Source organism: Bombina bombina, chromosome 6, assembly GCF_027579735.1.
Source record: "Bombina bombina isolate aBomBom1 chromosome 6, aBomBom1.pri, whole genome shotgun sequence".
NCBI classification, from domain to species: Eukaryota; Metazoa; Chordata; class Amphibia; order Anura; family Bombinatoridae; genus Bombina; species Bombina bombina.
This window is the reverse complement of record NC_069504.1, coordinates 857,111,768-857,136,503: the sequence shown is the minus strand read 5'-3', so window position 1 is coordinate 857,136,503 and position 24,736 is coordinate 857,111,768. Positions and strand designations below refer to the sequence as shown.

Here is a 24,736-nt window from a genome sequence, read left to right as displayed (position 1 = left end):
ACCTGGGTAGCGCTGGCTGATTGGTGTCTAAATGTAGCCACCAATTAGCAAGTGCTACCCAGGGTGCTGAACTAAAAATGGGCCGACTGCTAAGCTAACATTTCAGCCTTTTCAAATAAAGATACAAAGAGAACAATAAACATGTAATAGACATGTAACGCATTATCAACACATCTGAAAGTTGTGTTTAAATTAACTGTCTATGCAAATTATTTTACCTAGATATTTGTTTGGACTGAAACCCCATGTAAAAATATATTTTAAATAGCCAATTAATTTATTCATAAACACATATTTCTACGTATATCTGATGTTTTTTTTGGTATACAGTATATCTATCTATATATATATATATATATATATATATAAATATATATATATATATATATATATATATATATATATATATATATATATATATATATATATATAGGTATAGATATATACAGCACCAAACAATTCACTAACAGCACCTTTTTTCCCTCTGTTTCTTGTTGCCAGTGGAACAGAGAAGACTGCTTTCCTCTCCAATATCCAAATCTTGAAAGAATCCACAGCACCAAATTTTATAAACCAAACTTAGGAGTTTATTGTAGTGGGTACAAACAAATGCAACGTTTCAGGAGCAATTCCCTTAATCATGCATCGATATATATATATATACATATATAGATATATACATATATATATATAAGACTAACTATTTAGAAATACATACATCCCCAATTCCTAAAAAGTTTGGACATTACGGAAAATGCAAACAAACAAATAGAAGAGTCATTTGAAATTTAAATTCACCTGGTACTATATTGAAAACACATTATTAATACATTATTTGATGTGTTACTTTGTGAATTTAATGTATTTTTGAAAATATACACTCATTTCAAATATGATGGCTGCAACACATTCCAAAAAAGTTGGAACTGGGGCAATTTAGGACTTATAGCAATGTGACAAGTTGAAATAAGAAGGTGACGTGAAACAGGTGAGGCAATCGTGTAATCCTAGTATATAAGGAGCCTCCAAAAAAGGCCTAGTCCTTTAAGAGCAAGGATGGTTTGAGGCTCGCCAAACTGCCAACAGATGCGTCAACAAATAATTCAACACTTTGAGAACAGCATTCCCAAAAGTCAAATTGGTAGGATTTTGGGCATTTCACCTTCTACAGTGCACAATATAATTAAAACTTTCAAGGAATCCGGTCAAATCTCGGTGTGTAAAGGGCAAGACCAAAAATCACTTCTTTTCTTTTTTTTCTTTTTTTTTCTTCCTCCTTCCCTCCTTCCTTTCCCTTTTCTTGTTCTTTTTTTTTATAAAAACGAAATAATTTGTGGTCTTCTCGTGTAGAGGATAAGAATCCATAACCGGAGAAGGGATACGTGAATAGATCGTGACACAGGCCTATATTATGGATAGATGGATACACACTAAAGCTAGCAAGATTGTCTCCTTATTCTTAGAATATCTTAAAAGAGAAACTTAAAGGGCCATAATACCCAAATGTTTAAACACTTGAAAGTGATGCAGCATAGCTGTAAAAAGCTGACTAGAAAATATCACCTGAACATCTCTATGTAAAAAAGAAAGATATTTTACCTCAAAAGTTCCTCAGTAGCCACATCCCATTGTAAAGGATTTCTAAGCAGCATATTAGTATGTCTGTCCTGGGACAGCTAAGGGGTTGAGCCTCGTGCACTCTCATATTATTTCCCTATTCAGGTTAAAGGAAGCTTACTATGAAATCTCATGAGAGTTAAGTCAATTCTCAGGAGATCACAGTAAAAGAGTTCATGACCTCAGCACTGCTGATGCTGATTGGATGCTGTTCATTTCTTCATTTTTTTTTTTTTATCTGCAGCTGGGAGCAGGTGAAGAATAACTTTTTACACAGAACTAACTCTGCTGAGCTGAGGAGATTGTGAGGTAAAATATCTTCCTTTTTTACATAGAGATGCTCAGGTGATATTTTCCTGTTAGCTTTTTACAGTTATACTGCATCAGTTTCAAGTGATTTAGCATATGAGTATTATGTCCCTTTAAAGATGGAATCCTGAACTGATCTCAATTAACTGAATGTGCCAGACACCTACAGAAAAGAATAAAAAATGTAATCCTTTTTCACAAAGATATAATATGAGCAAGGCACAGAAAGCTATAATCTTATATACAAAAATAACCTGACCATTATCTAGGAAATAAATTTATTTGAACCGGATACACAGGTAGATATTACATTAAGCTGTATCTAGTTGTAAGTAGATCATAACAATAGCAGACTCTACAATGATAGGGAATTGATAATGCATACAGTACATTATTATCTTGGAGCTGATGCATGTGTCTACTGAAACATAAGTTTAGGCTGAGAGTTATGCTAAAAACAAAATCTCTTTTTTTTTCTTTTTCCTCTTTCCCCTTCTTCTTCCCTTTCTCTCTCTCTTCCTTCCCTTTTCCCTTTTTTTTTCTTTTCCTTTTCTCCTTTCTTCCGTTCCTTTTCCCTCCTTCTTTCTTCCTCCTCTTTTCCTCTTATATAAGCCTCTGAATAAGTATGTGGATTTCCCAGACCTTTTATAACCTCTCCTTAGCAAGAAGCAAACATCTTATGAAGGTGTTGTTGCCACCCAACCCTTGGAACACAGCAACATCCTTTTTGCTAAGTTATGCTGTACCACTATGTATGAAAAACTATATGTTTGGTGTATCAAAAAGCAGGTGCATAAGTCCCATATAATAAGGAAATAATTCAAGATTCATATAAAAAGCCAATCAGCATACTGAATTCGCTCAAGTTCACTCTCACTGCTTAAGGTATATCCACTGAAAGAAAAGGAGGATGCCTGTGAAAGAGAGGAGGATGCCTGTCCGTCCACCAGATGCGGATGAGTGTGTTCTGTGTAGTCACGACTTCGGTGACGTCACCGGGCTGGCGACCTGTATTAACTTGCGGCTTGTTAACAGAGAAAGGGGTCTTGGAGGCCTCCATTTTTAGCAGCTCAGATGGCTCAATAAGGATGTCAGTTTTGTATCCAGTAGCTCCAACAGCTTGGTATAAATGTCATTGCTGACAGCACAACCAGCGGATAACTTAAACAAGCAACAGTTACTCCCCGTAGTTTTCTTTATCAGCTGGCAGCTGATTTAGTGCTGAGCGGCTTTACTTAGCAAAGATAGGACTTGCTTCGAATCCCTCCGCTCACCAGTAGCTCTGGTCTTTAGCAATATAGCTAACCACGAGCCTCCGATTAAAGGCACCTCTGCGGTGTTCCTCTTGTGTCGTCTCCTTATATTGTTATGCCCTAGGACACAGTTAAAAAACAGATGCAACAGAGCTGCAATCCGGAATGGCTCAGGATGACTTTCGACTCGGGTGGGCAGAAGCCTTGCAGAGTGCCACAGAAAACCCTGACAGAATCTCAGGGCTAAGTGGCAAAGAGTGGGGGCATGATAAACAGGCGTTCGGCTACAGTGCCGATATAGAGCTTGCTGTTTCAAAGCTCCTCCCCCAACGGAAGTCCATCCGCCAGCAGCAATGCAAAAACCACTTCTAAATGCGAGTGATCTCCGATCCCTTAGATGTCACTGTCTAAAAAGCCATCACAAGTCTGAAATGGATATCCTGGGCTTGGGAATACTTTGGTAAGCCTTTGTTAATCAACACCATCAACAGATGTAAGTTAAGGCGTTACTAAGCAAAGCAGAAGACATACATCAACACTGTCCAGAAGCACTGTTGACTTCTCTTGGCTTGGTCTCATCTGAGATTGATAGTAGCACAGTGGAATCCTGTTTTGTGGTCAGACAAGTCAACATTTCAAATAGTTTTGGGGAAAAACAGCCATCGTGTTCTCTGGGCCAAAGAGAAAAAGGACCATCCAATCTGTTATCAGGGTCAGGTCCAAAAGCCAGCGTCTGTCATGTGGTATGGGGGTGTGTCAGTGCCCAGGGCATGGGTATCTTGCACATCTTTGAGGGCACCATTAATGCAGAAAGATATGTATACATTTTGGAGCAACATATGCTGCCATACAGACGTCGTCTTTTCCAGAGTCGCCCCTGCATTTTCCAGCAGGACAACTCCAAACCACATTCTTTTTTAGAGTGTGTTGCAGTCATCAGATTTGAAATTAGTGTATATTTTCAAAAATACATTAAATTCACAAATTAAAACATCAAATAATGTGTTAATAATGTGTATTCAATAAAGTAGAGGGGGAATTGAATTTTCAAATTACTCTTTTTGTTTGTTCTTTAACATTTTCCATACGTTTACTTTCAAATTGTAATATGAGTGCTAAACAAGATGCTCACAAACAAACACGATAAACCCCTTTTCACTTGTGCGGAACTGTTAGAGCTCCACTCGTAAAAAACGGGATAATTAAGATCTAGGGAGCGCCTCACAGTGGGCAGGGATATTTATAATTACACTATACAAGTAGAGGGGATATAATGCAAATTTAATATTACAGATACAATAAAAAATGTTTAAAATTACACTGCGTTGAAATTACTCAACACAACGATATATCTTATCTCATAAATTTATATAAAAAAAATCACAAAAATACACAAAAATATTCATGGATCCATGATTACAGTACAAAATAAAATAAAAACATATAACCGTATAATCTTAAATGGTAAAAAAGTACAATCCTAAATGGTAAAAAAATCTACTAGATGAACTGCTCCAAATTAAATGGTATGGGTAGCAATCCAAGATGGCGGTCTAAAATGTCGGTCTGACAATATAGGGGAAAAAATAGCTGTTAGTAAATAAACAATGAGTTGTGTCTCCAGGTGTAGTGAAAAAATTAAGTTCCAGGATGTGCGTAAATGCTCCAAGTCCCTTATGGGTGATCCAGCCTTTGATGAGTGTATCCTAGGGGTAGTAGATGTGAAGGTGTCCAAGAAGGGGATGAAATTTTGTGTGCCTTAAAAATGCAAAAAATGCAAAAAAAATGTAACAAAAATTGGTGTCCTTATAGTGTAGCAAAATGTGATGAAAAAATGTGAAAATGTAAAATATGAAAAATAAGTGATGAAAAATAAGTGATAAAAACTGTATAAAATAATTTGAATAAAGTCAATCCTAAATCACAAAAAAGTAGATGATAATGAGGTGTTGGTTCAGATATCCTAAATCCAAAAAATAAAACACAAAGGATTCCCAGTGTACCTGTGGAATACAAAAAACAAATAGTGCAATAACGCTAAAATATTCCTATGCTAGATGAAATGAAGCTTACCATCAATAGCCAACGCGTTTCGGCCCTTCCTTGGGCCTTTCTCAAGACTGTATTGTGGTAAGCACTGTTAAGCCTCCTTTTATGTTGTGGTGTACCAATCAAAATGCGCTATTTTTGCGCCAAAAATGACGTACCTTTGAACCGGAAGTGTTAGTTTCCCATTCAAATTCCTATGTCAGAATTGTGTTTATTCCTAGTCATGTTTATTTATATTAAAATTTAAAATAACATATTGCTTACTGTATCCTTATTCTCCTTGTGTGTTGTTTTAGTGGCCCCAAGTTAGTGGAATTTTAATATGCAGATCGCCGAAACCGGAAGTGTACAATAAGTGTTAGTATCACTTCCGGTTCGCGATGTAATACCGATATCTTTCCAATTTTATTAACTTTTTTGCATTATTAGCAACTTTTCAACAGGCCCTAACTATTTGAACTATACTGTCAAAAATGTACTATCTTTTGTGATCTCAAGTCAAATAGGGTTTGATATGCAGAATCGCAGAAACCGGAAGTGTACATTAGGCGATAGTGTCACTTCTGGTTCGCGATGTAGAGCCGATGTTATTCCAATTTTAGTAACTGTTTTCATTATGAGCAACTGTTTGGCAGGCCCATTACAATTTGGAATATATTTTATGCTCTCCAAAATGTAATGTCTGTTGTAGTCTCAATCGATTAGCACTAATGTGTAGGACCGGAAGTGACATCATTTCCGGAAATGGTATTCTGGTCTCTGTTAGAAATCGTGAATTTATGACATAATGAAGGTGCTGAAAATTAAATTTAAAATTCATACAAAAGACTGCTAATAAAATTACTGCTAATAAAATTTGGAAAATACAATCTACATACTGCCACTAAGGCTAAAATACAAAATATGTATAAAAGATTAATACAGTTAATCCAACTCCAAACAAACATACAATAATGCAACTTTTAAAAAACTAATACATATTGACAAGAGACTAAAAATTGTTATTGGCAAGGGACTAAAAATTAGTACATTGGTAATGTTGCTGATATAAGGATTCATATAAGGCTACATTTATGGTGTATAACTTATATGTATACAAATTAGGAGTCCATATATTTCACTTAGATTGTCCTAATGGGTTAGAACAGGCATTAGGGGATTAGGGTAATGTTCCAGTCGAAAATAGACTAAAGAGGTCTCAGAAATCACTATTCTAGTTCGATGCCTTAATGTGTCAATCATGATTTGATTGAACATAATCATAAAAAGAGGGTTCTCCCAGATTTTGTTCTATGATAGTATAGGGATAAATGGTGTAGGTGGTGACTAAGATAATACTTCCATGGTCAATTGCTCCACTTCATAAGATAATCTGAGCACTTTATAACTATCTGTCAGTATACAGAAATTGGGCTGTTATATAAATATTAATATTATTATTATTATAAATATTAAAATACTAGAATATTAAAATATTAAAATGTTAAAATATATAAATGCAAAAGTACTAATACAGAGATGGTCTAATAGAGTGTGTGGGGTCTTGATGGTTCTAGTATAGGGGAGGGAGGTCAGAAATTGAAGATTATGCTCTTATTTGAGAAACACTCATCTATTATGCTAGTATGAAGATACATGCTAATAATCGATCTCTGTTTCCTATTAAACATCTCTGAGCATATTTACTTTAAATTAAATAAATGTGATAGATCCTCCTTATTGTTAAGACCCCTAGGATAGAGGCAGTCTAAATTAAAGATCCATCTGGATTCTTCTATGAGAAGTTTTTTCTCTTGATCTCCCCCTCTCCAACTTGGATTTACCAGTTGGATACCACAGTATCTAAAATCTTTCTTGTTACCAGAATGCTGTTTAGTAAAATGTTTATAATTATTATTATTATTGTATGTTTTTTTGGAGTTGGATTAACTGTATTAATCTTTTATACATATTTTGTATTTTAGCCTTAGTGGCAGTATGTAGATTGTATTTTCCAAATTTTATTAGCAGTAATTTTATTAGCAGTCTTTTGTATGAATTTTAAATTTAATTTTCAGCACCTTCATTATGTCATAAATTCACGATTTCTAACAGAGACCAGAATACCATTTCCGGAAATGATGTCACTTCCGGTCCTACACATTAGTGCTAATCGATTGAGACTACAACGGACATTACATTTTGGAGAGCATAAAATATATTCCAAATTGTAATGGGCCTGCCAAACAGTTGCTCATAATGAAAACAGTTACTAAAATTGGAATAACATCGGCTCTACATCGCGAACCAGAAGTGAAACTATCGCCTAATGTACACTTCCGGTTTCGGCGATTCTGCATATCAAACCCTATTTGACTTGAGATCACAAAAGATAGTACATTTTTGAAAGTATAGTTCAAATAGTTAGGGCCTGTTGAAAAGTTGCTAATAATGAAAAAAATGTAATCAAATTGGAAAGATATCGGTATTACATCGCGAACCGGAAGTGATACTAACACTTATTGTACACTTCCGGTTTCGGCGATCTGCATATTAAAATTCCACTAACTTGGGGCCACTAAAACAACACACAAGGAGAATAAGGATACAGTAAGCAATATGTTATTTTAAATTTTAATATAAATAAACATGACTAGGAATAAACACAATTCTGACATAGGAATTTGAATGGGAAACTAACACTTCCGGTTCAAAGGTACAACATTTTTGGCGCAAAAATAGCGCATTTTGATTGGTACACCACAACATAAAAGGAGGCTTAAAAGTGCTTACCACAATACAGTCTTGAGAAAGGCCCAAGGAAGGTCCGAAACGCGTTGGCTATTGATGGTAAGCCTCATTTCATCTAGCATAGGAATATTTTAGCGTTATTGCACTATTTGTTTTTTGTATTCCACAGGTACACTGGGAATCCTTTGTGTTTTATTTTTTGGATTTAGGATATCTGAACCAACACCTCATTATCATCTACTTTTTTTTTATTTAAGATTGACTTTATTCGAATTATTTTATACAGTTTTCATCACTTATTTTTCATCACTTATTTTTCATATTTTACATTTTCACATTTTTTCATCACATTTTGCTACACTATAAGGACACCAATTTTTGTTACATTTTTTTTGCATTTTTTGCATTTTTAAGGCACACAAAATTTCATCCCCTTCTTGGACACCTTCACATCTACTACCCCTAGAATACACTCATCAAAGGCTGGATCACCCATAAGGGACTTGGAGCGTTTATGCACATCCTGGAACTTAATTTTTTCACTACACCTGGAGACACAACTCATTGTTTATTTACTAACAGCTATTTTTTCCCCTATATTGTCAGACCGACATTTTAGACCGCCATCTTGGATTGCTACCCATACCATTTAATTTGGAGCAGTTCATCTAGTAGACTTTTTTACCATTTAGGATTGTACTTTTTTACCATTTAAGATTATACGGTTATATGTTTTTATTTTATTTTGTACTGTAATCATGGATACATGAATATTTTTGTGTATTTTTGTGATTTTATTTATATAAATTTATGAGATAAGATATATCATTGTGTTGAGTAATTTCAACGCAGTGTAATTTTAAACATTTTTTATTGTATCTGTAATATTAAATTTGCATTATATCCCCTCTACTTGTATAGTGTAATTATAAATATCCCTGCCCACTGTGAGGCGCTCCCTAGATCTTAATTATCCAGTTTTTTAGAATCTGAAGACTAACTAGGTGTCTTGCTCTTTCTGGGGAGCTAGTAGGATATAGAAGAGGCGCTGTGAGAAACCCAACATATTCTAGAGCTCCACTCGTAATCTGGCCCTTAATATAATTATTCACAGAATCAATTATTAGCTATGATAAAGTTAAACTATTAATTCACACCAGGGATGGCCAACTGATGGCCCAAGGGCCTCAAGTGGCCCTTTTGCACTTGCCTTTGCAGTCCCAGGGCAAAAGCAGAACTTATAATGTGTGCCATAGTTTTTGTGGCCCCATTATTACTATTTATGTGTTTAATAATAATACATTTACATGTGACCCTTAAGGATTCTAAAATATTGACCTACGCCACCCATGTGTATATATATATATTATATAATAAAGTATTTGTTCTCCATCACATTTAGAATAATCAATTTGACAACTGTTAGTAAAATTATGAGTAATTAAACAAGCTCATATTCAGGTAACATTGACATTTGTTCCATTGACTGCAACATTATAAATTATTAACCTTGTTTATTCCTTCCTCTCATTGTATAACATAGCAATTGTGAATTGGTGATATAAGGGTTAATACTGGGATCAACAAATCCAAGTCTAAAGGAGCCATAATTAGGCCCTGGCACCCTGGTTTGAGCTACCAGGACACTCATGGGTGGCACTTAATTCTCACTGCCAGTTGCCAACCCAAGTTTACCCTAGTGCAGATAGATCCTATATAGACCCTGCAGATGTGAAATCCAAATCCAACTTTGGCCAAGCCCTCTCTCTAATACCTCCTGCAAGCGACTCTACCAATGATGTGGGGGTAGAAGAAGATGGACTTAATGTCACTTGATTTCACAAGCAATGCTGAATGGAGGTCAAGTGGTAGTGCAATACAACAAGGCACCCCTTTGTTGAGGGGTCTGCCTGCTGTCCTGCCCACAGCTTCCCCATCAGAGTTATACTCCTGGTTTCCAGGGACTGAACTGTCTCTGCCCAGAACACACCAACTACACCAAAACTTACCCTTGACACACCCCATCCCAAATATAACACACAAGCACTAACCCCCTTTTGGGGCTCCCCCTAATCTCCCTGTTCCAGAAAACCTTTAGTGAATGTTGGGTGGGAAATAACTAATTTTCTAGCAATGTAAATAAGAATGACTGAATAGCTAATTTGATTAGTGTGCAAACATAAATAATATTCATTCTAAAATTAACTATATACCATGATATCCTTCTATAGGAAAATATTTAAACAAAAGCATGGCTGCTATTGTGAACCTACCTTTGGAAATACTACTTGGTTTACTTGATTTTTTCAAAATTGCGTAGAGGCTACCTTTTTTCTGACCCCATGCCAAATTTAAAAAAAAATCTCTCCATTGCCTTGTTTGGAAGCGCCAATGCAGACTTGTTACTGGAACAGACACATCTAGACACTGTCATTTTGTTATTAAAGGGATACTAAACCCAAATGTTTTATTTAATGATTCAGATAGAGCATGCCATTTTAAGCAACTTTTTAATTTACTCCTACTATCAATTTTCTTTGTTCTCTTACTATCTTTATTTAAACAGCAGAATGTAAAGCTTAGGAGCCAGCCCATTTTAGGTTCAGCACCCTGGATAGCTCTTGCCGATTGGTGACTATATTTATCAAACAAATAAGCAAGCATAACCCAGGTTCTCAACCAAAAATGGGCCGGCTCTTAAGCTTTACATTCCTGCTTTTTAAATAAAGATAGCAGGAGAACGAAGAAAAATTGATAATAGGAGTAAATTAGAAAGTTGTTTAAAATTGCTGCTCTATCTGAATCATTAAATAAAACATTTAGGTTTAGTGTCCCTTTAAGCTGTCATTTTCTTGGTAATTATCCGATTACCTAATTAGAGACAGATATCTGGGGGTCGATCCGATAAAAATCGTTGCCCGCAAAAGCCGGCGATGCCAATATTTGCGTTGGTTTGGTATCCTATATACGGCGTAACCTAGAAGTTACGCGCGTATATTTCTGCCGTCGCCCGTAGTTTAGGGGTTAATAACTTTATTAGGTTGCGGCGGGCTACGGGAGCGGTGGTTTAGGGGTTAATAACTTTTGTTGTTGTTAGGCTAGTGAGGGGGGATAGCGGATAGAGGGTTAGACGTGTCGGGCTATGTTTAGGAGGCGTGTTAGACAGTGCGGGTGATTTAGACTTTAGTCAGGTTTTGTAGGCGCCGGCAGTTTCTAACGTGGCGCAAGTCACTGGCGACTCCAAAAATCTGTACTTACGCAGATTTCTGGACATCGCTACTTTGTCAGACTTGCGCCACTTTAGCAACTGACGGCGCTGCATATTGGATAGCTCGAGTTGCGAGCTGAAACTGCGGGCGACGCGGGTTCCCTCGCTTGCGCCGCTAACTACGCCGTTTATCGGATCGCGCCCCTGGTAGGTTAGGCTGGTAAAGTCTGCAGTGTAAACTTCTAATTGTCAGAATTTTAAATCATAATTTTCACTGTCAAATTAGAGGGAAAAGGGAGAAAATAGATAATAAAAGTATACTGCAAAACTGTTTTATTGTGCAAAATTAAACATTTTAAATTACTATTTTGAAGTGTTTCATGTCACTTTAAACTATGTATATATATATATATATATATATATATATATATATAGTGTTATATATAGTGTTATATATAGTGTTATATATAGTGTTATATATAGCGTTATATATAGTGTTATATATAGTGTTATATATATTGTTATATATAGTGTTATATATAGTGTTATATATAGTGTTATATATTAGATGTTTCTGTTAATCTTGATAGATGCACAATTGAGTCAAGCCAATGGGGCATATCTATCAAGCTCGAGCCTGCAGACTCGCCAGAAACAGCAGTTATGAAGCAGCGGTCTAAAGACCGCTGTTCCATAACCTGTCCGCCTGCTCTGAGCAGGCGGACAGACTTCACCGCAATTCAACCCGATCGAGTATGATCGGGTTGATTGACACCTCCCTGCTGGCAGCCGATTGGCCGCGAGTCAGCAGGGGGCGGTGTTGCACCAGCAGCTCTTGTGAGCTGCTGGTGCAATGTTAAATGCGGAGAGCGTATTGCTCTTCGCATTTAGCGAGGTCTTGCGGACCTGATCTGCACTGTCCGATCAGGATCCGCAAGACCTTTGATAAATAGAGGCCACAGTCTTCATTAACTAGTAATATATATATAACACAGTAATAATCTGAGTTTACTATGGACAATATATTTGTTGGGATGAATTAGGCTGTATTGCATTTACCCTCGTTTTGTATCTTTGATAAAGATCTATTTTCTCACTTTACATTATAATTATAATCTTTTTCTTCAGCTCCCTCGTTCAGTATGCAGTGAGAGTTGCTCTCCAGGATTTCATAAGGCTGCACAAAAAGGTCAACCAATTTGTTGCTTCGACTGCATCCCTTGTTTTGAAGGGGAAATATCCAATGAAACAGGTAACGTCTATGTTATTTCTTTGAAAAGAAGCAAATGTATATATTCTCAGCCTCAATCTTAACCTTGATTGCTATTCGTTTCTTTTAGTTTGTATCACCTAAGGGAAGTTCTGAATTTAAGCTTAAAGGGACAGTACACTGTAAAATAGTTTTTCCATTAATGTATTTTCAATGACTTGTTATACCAGCTGCAGAGTATAAAATACTTGAGAAATTGCATTTTCATGTTTATTTGTGTATATGAAGTAGCTGGTTTTGTGCTTTGAAACCACAGCCTATTACAATTAGTTGGTAATATCAGATCTCATTATGTTATAACTTTGTGTACACATACAAGCTTCCTTATCTTTTATTTGGCTGGAACACCAAAGCTCAATACATAGAGAGAACAATGGACAATTATCATTTTATTTCTTAACTATCCTGCATCCCACTGAGAGTAACTTTTTCTGCTGTAGCATATACTCCAGTATCAAAACTTTCAGTATAGGTGGCGATACCACAGGCTAAATAAGCTTATTTCAAATGCTGAAATAGGAGTAAAGGAGCTACTTTTAACCAATTTAATACACTCTAGCAGGTAAAAAGGATCATTGGGAATAATTTAAGGGGGAAATTTTTTTCGGGGTGAACTGTCCCTTTAATCTGTTAGTGTAAAAACTCTATGGGGCCAATTTATCATTTGTCGGGTGGACATGATCCGCTGTAGCGTGAAGTGAGAACTTTAAAGGACTTTAAACCCAATTTTTTCTTTCATCATTTAGATAGAACATACAATTTTAAACAACTTTTTAATTTACTTCTATTATCATATTTTCTATGTTTTTTGTTATCCTTATTTGAAAAGCAGCAATGTAAGTTCAGTAATGTGCATGTGTCTGCAGCACTATATGACAGCAGTTTTGCAACAATGTTATACATTAGCAGGAACACTAGATGGCAGCGCTATTTCCTATCATGTAGTGCATTAGGCATGTGCACGCTACCTACCTACAGGGCCGGCCCTAGCCATTGCGGGGCCCTAGGCAGGATGACAAAATGGGGCCCCCCTTTCTCACCGGCCCAACCCCGCCCAATCTCTGCCCCCAACCCCGCCCAATCTCCGCCCCCAATCCCGCCCAATCTCCACCCCCAACCCCACCCCACAGCTTTTAAATCAAAAAATAATTTAATGTAATGCACAACATTTTATATATTTATATATATATATATATATATATATATATATATATATATAAAAGCATAAATACACTAATGTGGAGCACTATAACATTGTATATATTGCAATATACCATTTGTACTATTGGAACAACTATAAACAAAAGTTCTGTTCTGTGGTTAACCCGTGAATAGCCAAAAAATAAATAATAATAAAGCAGTCCACAGCTCCGTATATAAATTCAAGTAAAAGAAGCGATGTAGTATGCACTGATAAACATGTGTCCCCAAGACACTATTGAGCAAGGATACCGCACAACACTTGTATGATAGTGTAATCAGATGCTTGGATGCCAAACTGGTATTAGACTCACCCGCACTTGATCAACGACTGCCTCTGACGAGTATCCACTCTGCGCGGAAATAGAGCTAACCAGGTGCTCTAAATACTCGTTCTCTGGTCCCCGATGTGGTCAAAACTTTCAGCCGCCGCCTGTCACGTCCTGCTCCTGCAGTGACTGCAGCTGTGCGGCTCTTCGTTTAGCCGGTTCCGGGGTACCTCTGTGAGACTGACGAACAGGTCTGCAGACGAATGAGAATCAAAGTGCGGGGTCACGTGGTAGGCAGTAATCCAATCCAATACAGTGCTTGTACTTACAGCTTAACTGATATTGCTCAAATGTGTGGAGCTCCGTAGAAATTTTGCAAAGTTGATCCGCCAATGGTAGCCTTGTATACTCGTGGATAGAGGGTACCTGTAAAGGATTCCTTGTAATCCTATTTGCATAAATGATAGAAAAAAGAAGAAAAGCGGTCCCAAAATACAAATGTGTTTAAAAACAGACTTTTATTTCTCCAACTTAAAACTTAACATGGTACACACAGTTTAAATATCGGGTTTTACGCGTTTCGGCTGGTGCCGTACTCATAAACCTGATTAGACACAGGTAAGTGCCTTCTTAAAAAGGATACAACCTTAATGGCTATTGGTTGGTGTAAAACACACCCCTGTTAATCATTTAGATAAAAAATGTACACAATCAATTAATCTTATAAAGTATTAGTTTGATCAAATGAGTTCAAAAGACACAGAAATACATTTATATTAGCAGCGGTAAATTTCAGATAAAAAGAAAAATAATTTCTTAAGTAGTCTAAATAAAGATTGCATTACAAAATATTGCAAAATATTATTTGAACAAACCATATTGCAAAGCTATACACACATATAAGTAGATATTAATTTTAATTGGACATTTGCTGAGTTAGTAATACCTTTACCAAACAAGCTTATAAACCATAAATTTTATAAACATGAGTGCTAGAGAATAGTTTGCTGTTGTTGCTATAACTATAAACAATGATGTTTTAGACTGAAATTCACCTTTTGGTAATACTATTAGTGTGTAGATGAACAATTTATTGTATGAAGGTTAAGACTATTACAATTAGTCTATGATCAACTCTGTAGTGGGCTCATTTCATCTCTTAGTTATATTCATAATTTGTATATTTAAAGTGCTGAAGTATATACAAGGAGATACACAAAAGCTAGTACAATTTGTGTATATAAAGTTAAAGTTAAACAGGGGTGTACCGGACCATGAACCCACTATTTCCAATGGTTGATAATATCAAACTCGGAATTAAATCCCTGAGGAACCTGAGTATTGATCCAGTACACCTCTTGTCTCGCTAAAGTCAGAGAAAGAGGCTATTATCTCAATACAGAACAATGATTCGATTGTTATAAGGCAGTCTGACAAAGGAGGCAGTGTGGTGGTACTTGATCGTGTAGATTATGTCAATGAGGCACTACGCCAATTAACAAACCCTGACACATATTCAATTGTGGAACAAAATCCCATGAAGCGTTTTCAATATGAGCTTGGGCAGATGCTGGACGATGGGGTGGAACTGGGAATCTTAGATCAGCAAACAGCGGATTCCCTATATGTGATACATCCAATCATCCCCATCTTCCATCATCTGCCCAAGGTTCATAAAAGTGTGACCAATGTCAAAGGTCGTCCCATTATATCAGGGATAGACTCTCTTTTAGAACATTTATTTGACTGGCTTGATGGAATACTCCAACCTTATGTCCTAGCCTTGCCTAGTTACATTTGTGCTACTTCCCATGTGTTGGGTATGCTGGAGTGCATTGAATGGCATGAACACTACAGCTGGCTAACCATAGATGTGGTTTCTTTGTATTCCAGCATACCCCACGACATGGGGTTAGAGGCTATCAAATACTTTCTAACATCTAGTGCAGATTTGACCACAGAGAGCATCATGTATCTCCTACGTATCACAAGGTATTTACTTGAGCATAACTACTTCTGCTTTGAGGGGGTTTTTTACCTCCAAAAACAAGGTACGGCCATGGGGGCAAAATTTATTCATGGACTGGCTTGAGCGATTTTTCATCTATGGAGGTGACAGCCCCCTCAGAGCAGAAGTGGTGTTTTACCGCCGCTTCATTGATGACCTCATTTTTATATGGTCATCCACTGAGGAACAAGCTGTCATATTTTTTCAATACCTCAATGAAGCCAGACATGGTCTCAAGTTCACATATGAGTGGCATAGTCACATGGTCAACTTTTTGGATGTTACTCTAATAGGAGATTCGGCAACACATAAAATTAATTAAAAACTTTATAGAAAACCTATCTCAGGGAACACGATCTTGCACCGAAAAAGTGGGCATCCCCTTCATGTGTTTAATGGTATCATGAAGAGTCAGTTTTTAAGAGCCAGGAGAATTTGCAACAGGGATAGTGATTATCTTGAGGAGTGCAGAGAAATTAAGCAGAGACTAAAAAATTGGGGATATCCATCAAAACAGCATAACAATATAGCCAAGAGTATGGCTATAGCAGGAAGAAATCCCCAAAAGCCCCAATGAAGTGAGAACAGGGAAGATAGACCTCTCACATTCATTACCCAATACTCCTCAGATTTTTCCACAGTGTGTAACATCATTAAGAAATATTTTCCCATCTTATTGGGAGATGTACACTTGAAATCAACTGTGGAAAAAGGATTTAAGTGTGTATATTCGAAAAATCTGACCCTGGATAACCTCTTATCCCCTAGTTTTTTACCTTCTAATCAAAAGAAAAAAAGTTCTTGGTTGCAGATTAATGGCACCTACAAGTGCGGGGATGTAAAGCCTGTGATTCCATCACTGAGGGTAAAGAATTTTACTCATGTACCACTACACAAAAATTTGCTACTAGAGGATGTATAAAATGTTCCAGTACCTATGTCGTGTACCTCATAGAGTGCCAAGCACACTCTAAACAGTATGTTGGAATGACCAGCAGGGAGGTCCGTACACGAATTCGAGAACACTTAGGCTACATCAAATATGAAAAGCCATGCTCAGCATTATCACGGCACTTTATAGAGGTGCACGGCAAGGACACCGGATCCTTAAGATGGAGAGGCATTGAAACTGTAAAATTGCCCCCTAGAGGAGGCGACAAGGACCAACTTTTAGCAAGACAGGAGGTGTACTGGATCATGAAGCTCAATACTCAGGTTCCTCAGGGATTTAATTCTGAGTTTGATATTATGAACCATTGGAAATAGTGGGTTCATGGTCCGGTACACCCCTGTTTAACTTTAACTTTAGCTTTATATACACAAATTGTACTAGCTTTTGTGTATCTCCTTGTATATACTTCAGCACTTTAAATATACAAATTATGAATATAACTAAGAGATGAAATGAGCCCACTACAGAGTTGATCATAGACTAATTGTAATAGTCTTAACCTTCATACAATAAATTGTTCATCTACACACTAATAGTATTACCAAAAGGTGAATTTCAGTCTAAAACATCATTGTTTATAGTTATAGCAACAACAGCAAACTATTCTCTAGCACTCATGTTTATAAAATGTATGGTTTTTAAGCTTGTTTGGTAAAGGTATTACTAACTCAGCAAATGTCCATTTAAAATTAATATCTACTTATATGTGTGTATAGTTTTGCAATATGGTTTGTTCAAATAATATTTTGCAATATTTTGTAATGCAATCTTTATTTAGACTACTTAAGAAATTATTTTTCTTTTTATCTGAAATTTACCGCTGCTAATATAAATGTATTTCTGTGTCTTTTGAACTCATTTGATCAAACTAATACTTTATAAGATTAATTGATTGTGTACATTTTTTATCTAAATGATTATCAGGGGTGTGTTTTACACCAACCAATAGCCATTAAGGTTGTATCCTTTTTAAGAATGCACTTACCTGTGTCTAATCAGGTTTATGAGTAAGGCACCAGCCGAAACGCGTAAAACCCAATATTTTTACTGTGTGTACCATGTTAAGTTTTAAGTTGGAGAAATAAAAGGCTGTTTTTAAACACATTTGGATTTTGGGACCGCTCTTCTTCTTTTTTCTATTATTGGAACAACTGTTTATGTATATAACGAATTATAATGCTGACAATTAGAAACAGTTGAGTTGAACTGGGGCTTATTTTTATGTGTTTTCTTATGATAACAAGAACATTACAGAGACGCCAGGGCCGGCCCTAGAAAGTGCAGGTCCCTAGACAGATTTACAGCCCGGGGCCTCTACCCAGAACAAAAAATACTTAAAAGAAATGGGGCAATGCACTGTACCACGCAAACACACAGATATAATACACAGAGAGTGTGGTATTCTGAGCTTCGTATTTAAGTAAACAAGTATTTGCACATTGGTTATAAAGGTTAGCTCTAAAATTAGAGCTTGTTGCTCTTTTTTGTAGTAATCAGAAAACAACTTCTATGTAGCCTGATTAAACAATATGAGACATTTAATATATGATAAATTTGTATTTTAACTACTGACTTAAGTGTTAATAAAATATAAGGAATATTTAATATAATATATATCAATGTTCAAGATATATATATATAACCGGAGGCCACAGATGAAAAAGAAATACTGACAAGCTCAGAATCTGAATTGGTAGAAACAAATGATTCTTCTTACTTCACGCAATCACACACAGCCTAAAATATTTACAAGTTCAGACATTCCACAGACATACAATGTTTGTTCATATTGGATGTTGCAGGTAATAGGAGATGCCCAATAATTCAGTATGGTAACAAAACAAGCAGGTAAGAAGTTTAAAGGCTTTAGCATTGTTCGTATACGTTACCACCTTGAGGACCGTGATATTTCTGTTACCGCATTGGGAGATCCGTGTTTGGAGAGGCAGCGTGTGTGAATGCGGCTTACTTCCGGGTAGCGGTGAAAAAGTAGATCCGGCCGTTGAATGATCCAAAGTCGGTAATGACAAAGTAACGATTTGAGCATAAGAGATTCAAGACGTAGCTAGAGTAAACAAAGTAAACCACCTTGCACAGGATACAAGCAATAGGAGACCTGAGATAAGGAAAGCTACACCAGAGTAGCTAAGACTTCAATAATCAGGCAGTCAATGAGTGTTACAGGTAGTCCTTATATAGGGTGGAGACCAAATAGGAGGGGTTATAGTTAAAGGTATACCACATCTCCCCCCCTTCAAGGAAGCACCCCAGGGGTTTCCAAACTAGGTTTCTCAGGATAGCGGCGATGAAAATTTCGTAGAAGACGGGGAGTGCGAAGATCAGAATGAAGCTGCCAAGAGTTATCCTCCGAACCATAACCTTTCCATTTCACAAGATACTCTAACCTCTTCCTATGGATCCTAGAATCCAATACAGCTTCAACTTCATACTCCTCTCGATCATCAACGAGTATTGGAGGTGGTCGAGACAAGGAGAGAGACTGAGGTGGAGGAAGATATGGTTTTAACAGAGAGACATGAAAAGAGGGGTGAATCTTAAAATCCTGGGGAAGCTCTAATCTCACAGCATTGAGGTTGATTATTTTAGAAATCTTAAAAGGACCCAAATATTGATTTGCTAACTTTTTGCTAGGAACTGACAGTTTGAGATTCTTTGTCGAGAGTAGTACCAAATCTCCAATCTGATAAGCCGGGCTAGCAGTGTGATGGGTATCATATAACCTTTTTTGATAATCTTTAGCTTCCGAAAGATGTTTTTTCAGGATGTTAAGTCTTTCTTGTAGGGTAGTTGCGAAATCCAATGCTGAGGGAGAGTTCACTTGTTGAGAGGACAATGAAATAGTAGTAGGATGATATCCATAAGTAACGAAGAATGGGGATAGTTTAGTAGATGTAGAAGTAGTATTGTTATAACAGAATTCAGCCAAAGGTAAATAGGATGACCAGTCATCCTGCAGATGAGATATATAACAACGAAGATATTGCTCAAGAGTTTGGTTGAGTCGTTCTGTAAGGCCATTTGTCTGAGGGTGAAAAGCAGTCGAGTATCTAGAATCAATTTTGATTAACTTACACAGGGATCTCCAAAAATTAGAGGTAAACTGTGTACCACGATCAGTTATTATAACTTTGGGCAGTCCATGTAAGCGAACTATGTTGTCTAGGAATACGTGAGCTGTAGTGAAAGCTGTAGGGAGACCTTTTAGGGGAATGTAATGAGCCAGTCTTGTTAAATGATCAATGACAACTAAAATAGTATTGTAATGGTGGGATTCAGGTAACTCGACAATAAAGTCCATTGATATGGTACTCCAGGGTTTGTCAGGAATAGGCAGAGGAGATAAAAGACCTGATGGTCTTTTGTGTGTTAACTTGTTTCTGGCACAGGTATCACAATGTTTTACATAGTTTGTAATATAGGTATCCATGAGTGGCCACCAATAATTTCTCCTGGTTAGGTCTATAGTTTTAGAAATACCTGGATGGCCTGCTAGTGTCCCGTCATGGGTTTGTTTAAGAATAGAAGATCTAATTTGTTTGGGGATATATAGTTTAGAATCATGATAGAAAAGACCAGTCTTGGAATCTTTTTGACAGTCTATTCCATGTGGTGGTTCATGTTTTAATTCTTTTAAGATCTCCTCTTCTAAAGGTGTTAATAAACCTATAATTTTTTCTTTTGGAATGATTTGGTAAATTTGATTATGAGTGTCTTGTTCATGTAATCTAGAGAGGGCATCGGCTTTGGTATTTAAATGTCCTGGTCTGTAGGTTAAGAGAAAATCGAAACGATCAAAAAATATAGACCATCTTGCTTGTCTTGCAGACAAGGTCTTACTTGTTTTTAGAAATTCAAGATTTTTATGGTCAGTATAAATCTTAAAAGGTAGCTTAGAACCTTCTAGTAAATGTCTCCAATGATCTAGAGCACGTTTTATAGCTAGAAGTTCTTTATCTCCTATGCTATAGTTTTTCTCAGCACTAGTTAACATTTTTGAATAGAAAGCAATAGGATGAATCTCAGTCTTGTTCTTATCTTGTTGTGATAAAACTGCACCGATACCTGAGTCGGATGCATCTACTTCAAGGATAAATTCTGAATCAAAATCTGGCATAACTAGAATGGGAGCTGTAGTAAAATTTTCTTTCAATTTATTAAAGGCAAGACTAGCGGATTCGGTCCACTTAAATCTTTGTTTTTCACTAGTGAGTGTTGTTAATGGTTTAACGATTGAAGAGAAATTTTTTATAAACTTCCTATAAAAATTCGCAAAACCAATGAATCGTTGTACAGATTTTGTGGAAGTAGGAGTAGGCCAATTTAGAATTGCTGATACCTTCTCTGGATCCATTTGAATTTTGTTGGGACTGATGATGTAACCCAAGAATTTTATTTCTGTGACATGAAAGGAACATTTTTCCAGTTTAGCATATAGTTTGTGTTCTTTTAAACGAGTTAATACCCAGCGTACATGTTTTTCATGCTCTTGAGGTGTTCTAGAATAAATTAATATGTCGTCAAGGTATATTATGACACAAACGTCTATCAGGTCACGAAAGATCTCATTTATAAAAAACTGAAAAGTTGCCGGAGCATTACTCAGACCAAAAGGCATTACATTATATTGGAAAAGGCCATATCTGGTCCTGAATGCCGTTTTCCATTCGTGACCTTCTTTAATTCTAATCAAATTATAAGCTCCCTTTAAATCTAATTTGGTGTAAATAGTTGCACCAGTTAGACGTTCCAAAAGTTCAGGTATTAAAGGTAACGGGTATCTGTTTTTTATTGTGATGTTATTTAATGCTCTATAATCAATAATAGGTCTTATGGTACCATCCTTGTTTCTTACTAGAAACATACCTGCAGCTGCAGGGGATGTGGAGTGTGAAATAAATCCCTTACGTAAATTTTCGTCTAAGTAGTTTCTTATATACTGGAGTTCCTCTTGAGAGAGGGGATAGATCTTACCATGAGGGATTTTGGAACCAGGTATTATATCAATAGGACAGTCAAACTCCCTATGAGGTGGAAGGTTTTCTGCCTCTTTTAAATTAAATACATCTGCCAAATCCTGATAACACGAGGGTAAACCAATATCAAGTGACGCTATGGTTTGATGTGGATAACAAGTTTGGGAACAAAAAGCAGAATCTAATGTTACCTTATTTGAAACCCAATTTATGTGAGGGTTGTGTTTCTTCAACCAAGGATAGCCTAGGATGAGAGTATGCTGATGTATGGTTATGAGATCAAAAGATAAATATTCAGTGTGTCCCTGCAATGATGTTACAAGCAGGGGAATAGTATGATGTGTAATAGGTCCTTGTTCTATTAATGAACCATCTATCAGCTTAATAGATACAGGATTTTGTTTACAAATAGTAGGTATTCGATTTTTATTTACATAAGTGGAATCAATGTAATTTCCGGATGCTCCTGAATCAATTAATGCCTTGGTTTGGATATTTTTCTGGTCCCACTGTAAAGAAATAGACAAAGTCATGTGTGTATCATTAGCTATGCTGTAAATAAAGTCACTGGTTTTTTTCTTACCATTCTTTTGTTTTTTCAACAAAGGACAAGTAGATACTACATGTTCTTTTTGAGCACAATATAAACAGAGATTTTCCAACCTCCTTCTAATTTTTTCCTCTGGTGGCAGAGGTCCTCTAAGTACACCAATCTCCATAGGGGTAGCACTGCCATGAGCTTTGTCATGACTTGTTGTGACTTGGTAAGGTCTTCTATATGAGGTATCATTAGAGGCCTTTTCTGCCCTCCTTTCTCTCAAACGACGATCTAAAGATGTACTTAATTTAATAAGACCATCAAGGGTATCTGGTATCTCAAGACGTGAAAGTTCATCTTTGAGTGTTTCAGATAAACCTAAACGATATTGATTTTTCAAACTGATTTCATTCCACTGAGAGTCCTCTGCCCACATCTGAAACTCAGTGGTATAATCCTCCACATTTCTCTTACCTTGTTTTAAAGACCTCAATCTCATTTCAGCATTTATTTGAGAATTTGAGTCTTGATATAGACTAGTTAAAGCAGAAAAAAAATCTTGTAATGAATCCAGGATATTGTTATTGTTTTCAAAAAACCTATTAGCCCAAGTCCTGGGTTCACCTTGTAGGAAAGATATTGTGGTACAAACTTTAATCCGCTCAGTATGATAAGTCTTAGGTCTAAGAGAAAATAATAAATTACAGGCATTCTTAAATTCCCTGAACTCAGAACGTTTCCCTGAAAAAGGTTGTGGATAATTAATATGAGGTTCAGGTGGGTCATGAGGCTTTTGTGTAACAAAATCTTTAACTATAGTTTTCAGTGCAGCATTTTCAGTCTGCACTTCTGTCACAGCTCTTGCTAAATAATCAAGTTTAAGGTAAACATTATTAAACTCCTTTTTTATTTCATTAGGATCCATAATGTTTAATTAATTCAAAATTCGGTTTTTTGGGCCTGATTATTATGTGGTATTCTGAGCTTCGTATTTAAGTAAACAAGTATTTGCACATTGGTTATAAAGGTTAGCTCTAAAATTAGAGCTTGTTGCTCTTTTTTGTAGTAATCAGAAAACAACTTCTATGTAGCCTGATTAAACAATATGAGACATTTAATATATGATAAATTTGTATATTAACTACTGACTTAAGTGTTAATAAAATATAAGGAATATTTAATATAATATATATCAATGTTCAAGATATATATATATAACCGGAGGCCACAGATGAAAAAGAAATACTGACAAGCTCAGAATCTGAATTGGTAGAAACAAATGATTCTTCTTACTTCACGCAATCACACACAGCCTAAAATATTTACAAGTTCAGACATTCCACAGACATACAATGTTTGTTCATATTGGATGTTGCAGGTAATAGGAGATGCCCAATAATTCAGTATGGTAACAAAACAAGCAGGTAAGAAGTTTAAAGGCTTTAGCATTGTTCGTATACGTTACCACCTTGAGGACCGTGATATTTCTGTTACCGCATTGGGAGATCCGTGTTTGGAGAGGCAGCGTGTGTGAATGCGGCTTACTTCCGGGTAGCGGTGAAAAAGTAGATCCGGCCGTTGAATGATCCAAAGTCGGTAATGACAAAGTAACGATTTGAGCATAAGAGATTCAAGACGTAGCTAGAGTAAACAAAGTAAACCACCTTGCACAGGATACAAGCAATAGGAGACCTGAGATAAGGAAAGCTACACCAGAGTAGCTAAGACTTCAATAATCAGGCAGTCAATGAGTGTTACAGGTAGTCCTTATATAGGGTGGAGACCAAATAGGAGGGGTTATAGTTAAAGGTATACCACAGAGAGATATTTATATACACATACATCCACACACTCAGACACATACACAGGAGTACACAGCACACACACACACACTGCCCCCACACACACACACTCCACACACACACAGCCCACACACAGCCCACACACAATAAATAAATAAAATAAATGGTGCCCCCAGCAATAAAATGAAGCCCCCAGCCCCCCTGCAATAAAATGATGCCCCAGCACAAAAATGATGCCCCAGCAATAAAATGATGCCCCATCTCCCCTGCAATAAAATGATGCCCCCAACAAAAGTATCATGCCCCCAACAAAAGTATAATTCCCCCAGCAATAAGTGATTCCCCCAGCCCCACTGCAATGATGCCCCCAGCAATAAAATTAAACCCCCAGCCCCCTGCAATAAAATGATGCCCAGTCCCCCTGCAATAAAATGATGCCCCATCCCCACTGCAATAAAATGATGCCACCAGCAATAAAAATATCCCCCAGCCCCCTGAAAAAAAATGTTGCTCCCTGCTATAAAATGATCCCCAATG

The 24,736-nt window shown here is 36.6% G+C and overlaps 1 protein-coding gene across 1 annotated transcript in view; it reads left to right on the top strand.

Moving 5' to 3' along the window:
- Positions 1–24,736, top strand: part of LOC128664680 (extracellular calcium-sensing receptor-like) — an 82,271-nt gene that overhangs the window by 38,522 nt on the left and 19,013 nt on the right. Inside the window, exon 4 of the mRNA XM_053719489.1 lies at positions 12,295–12,418. Within this exon, the coding sequence (XP_053575464.1) occupies positions 12,295–12,418 (124 nt within the window). The remainder of the gene's footprint in view (positions 1–12,294; positions 12,419–24,736) is intronic.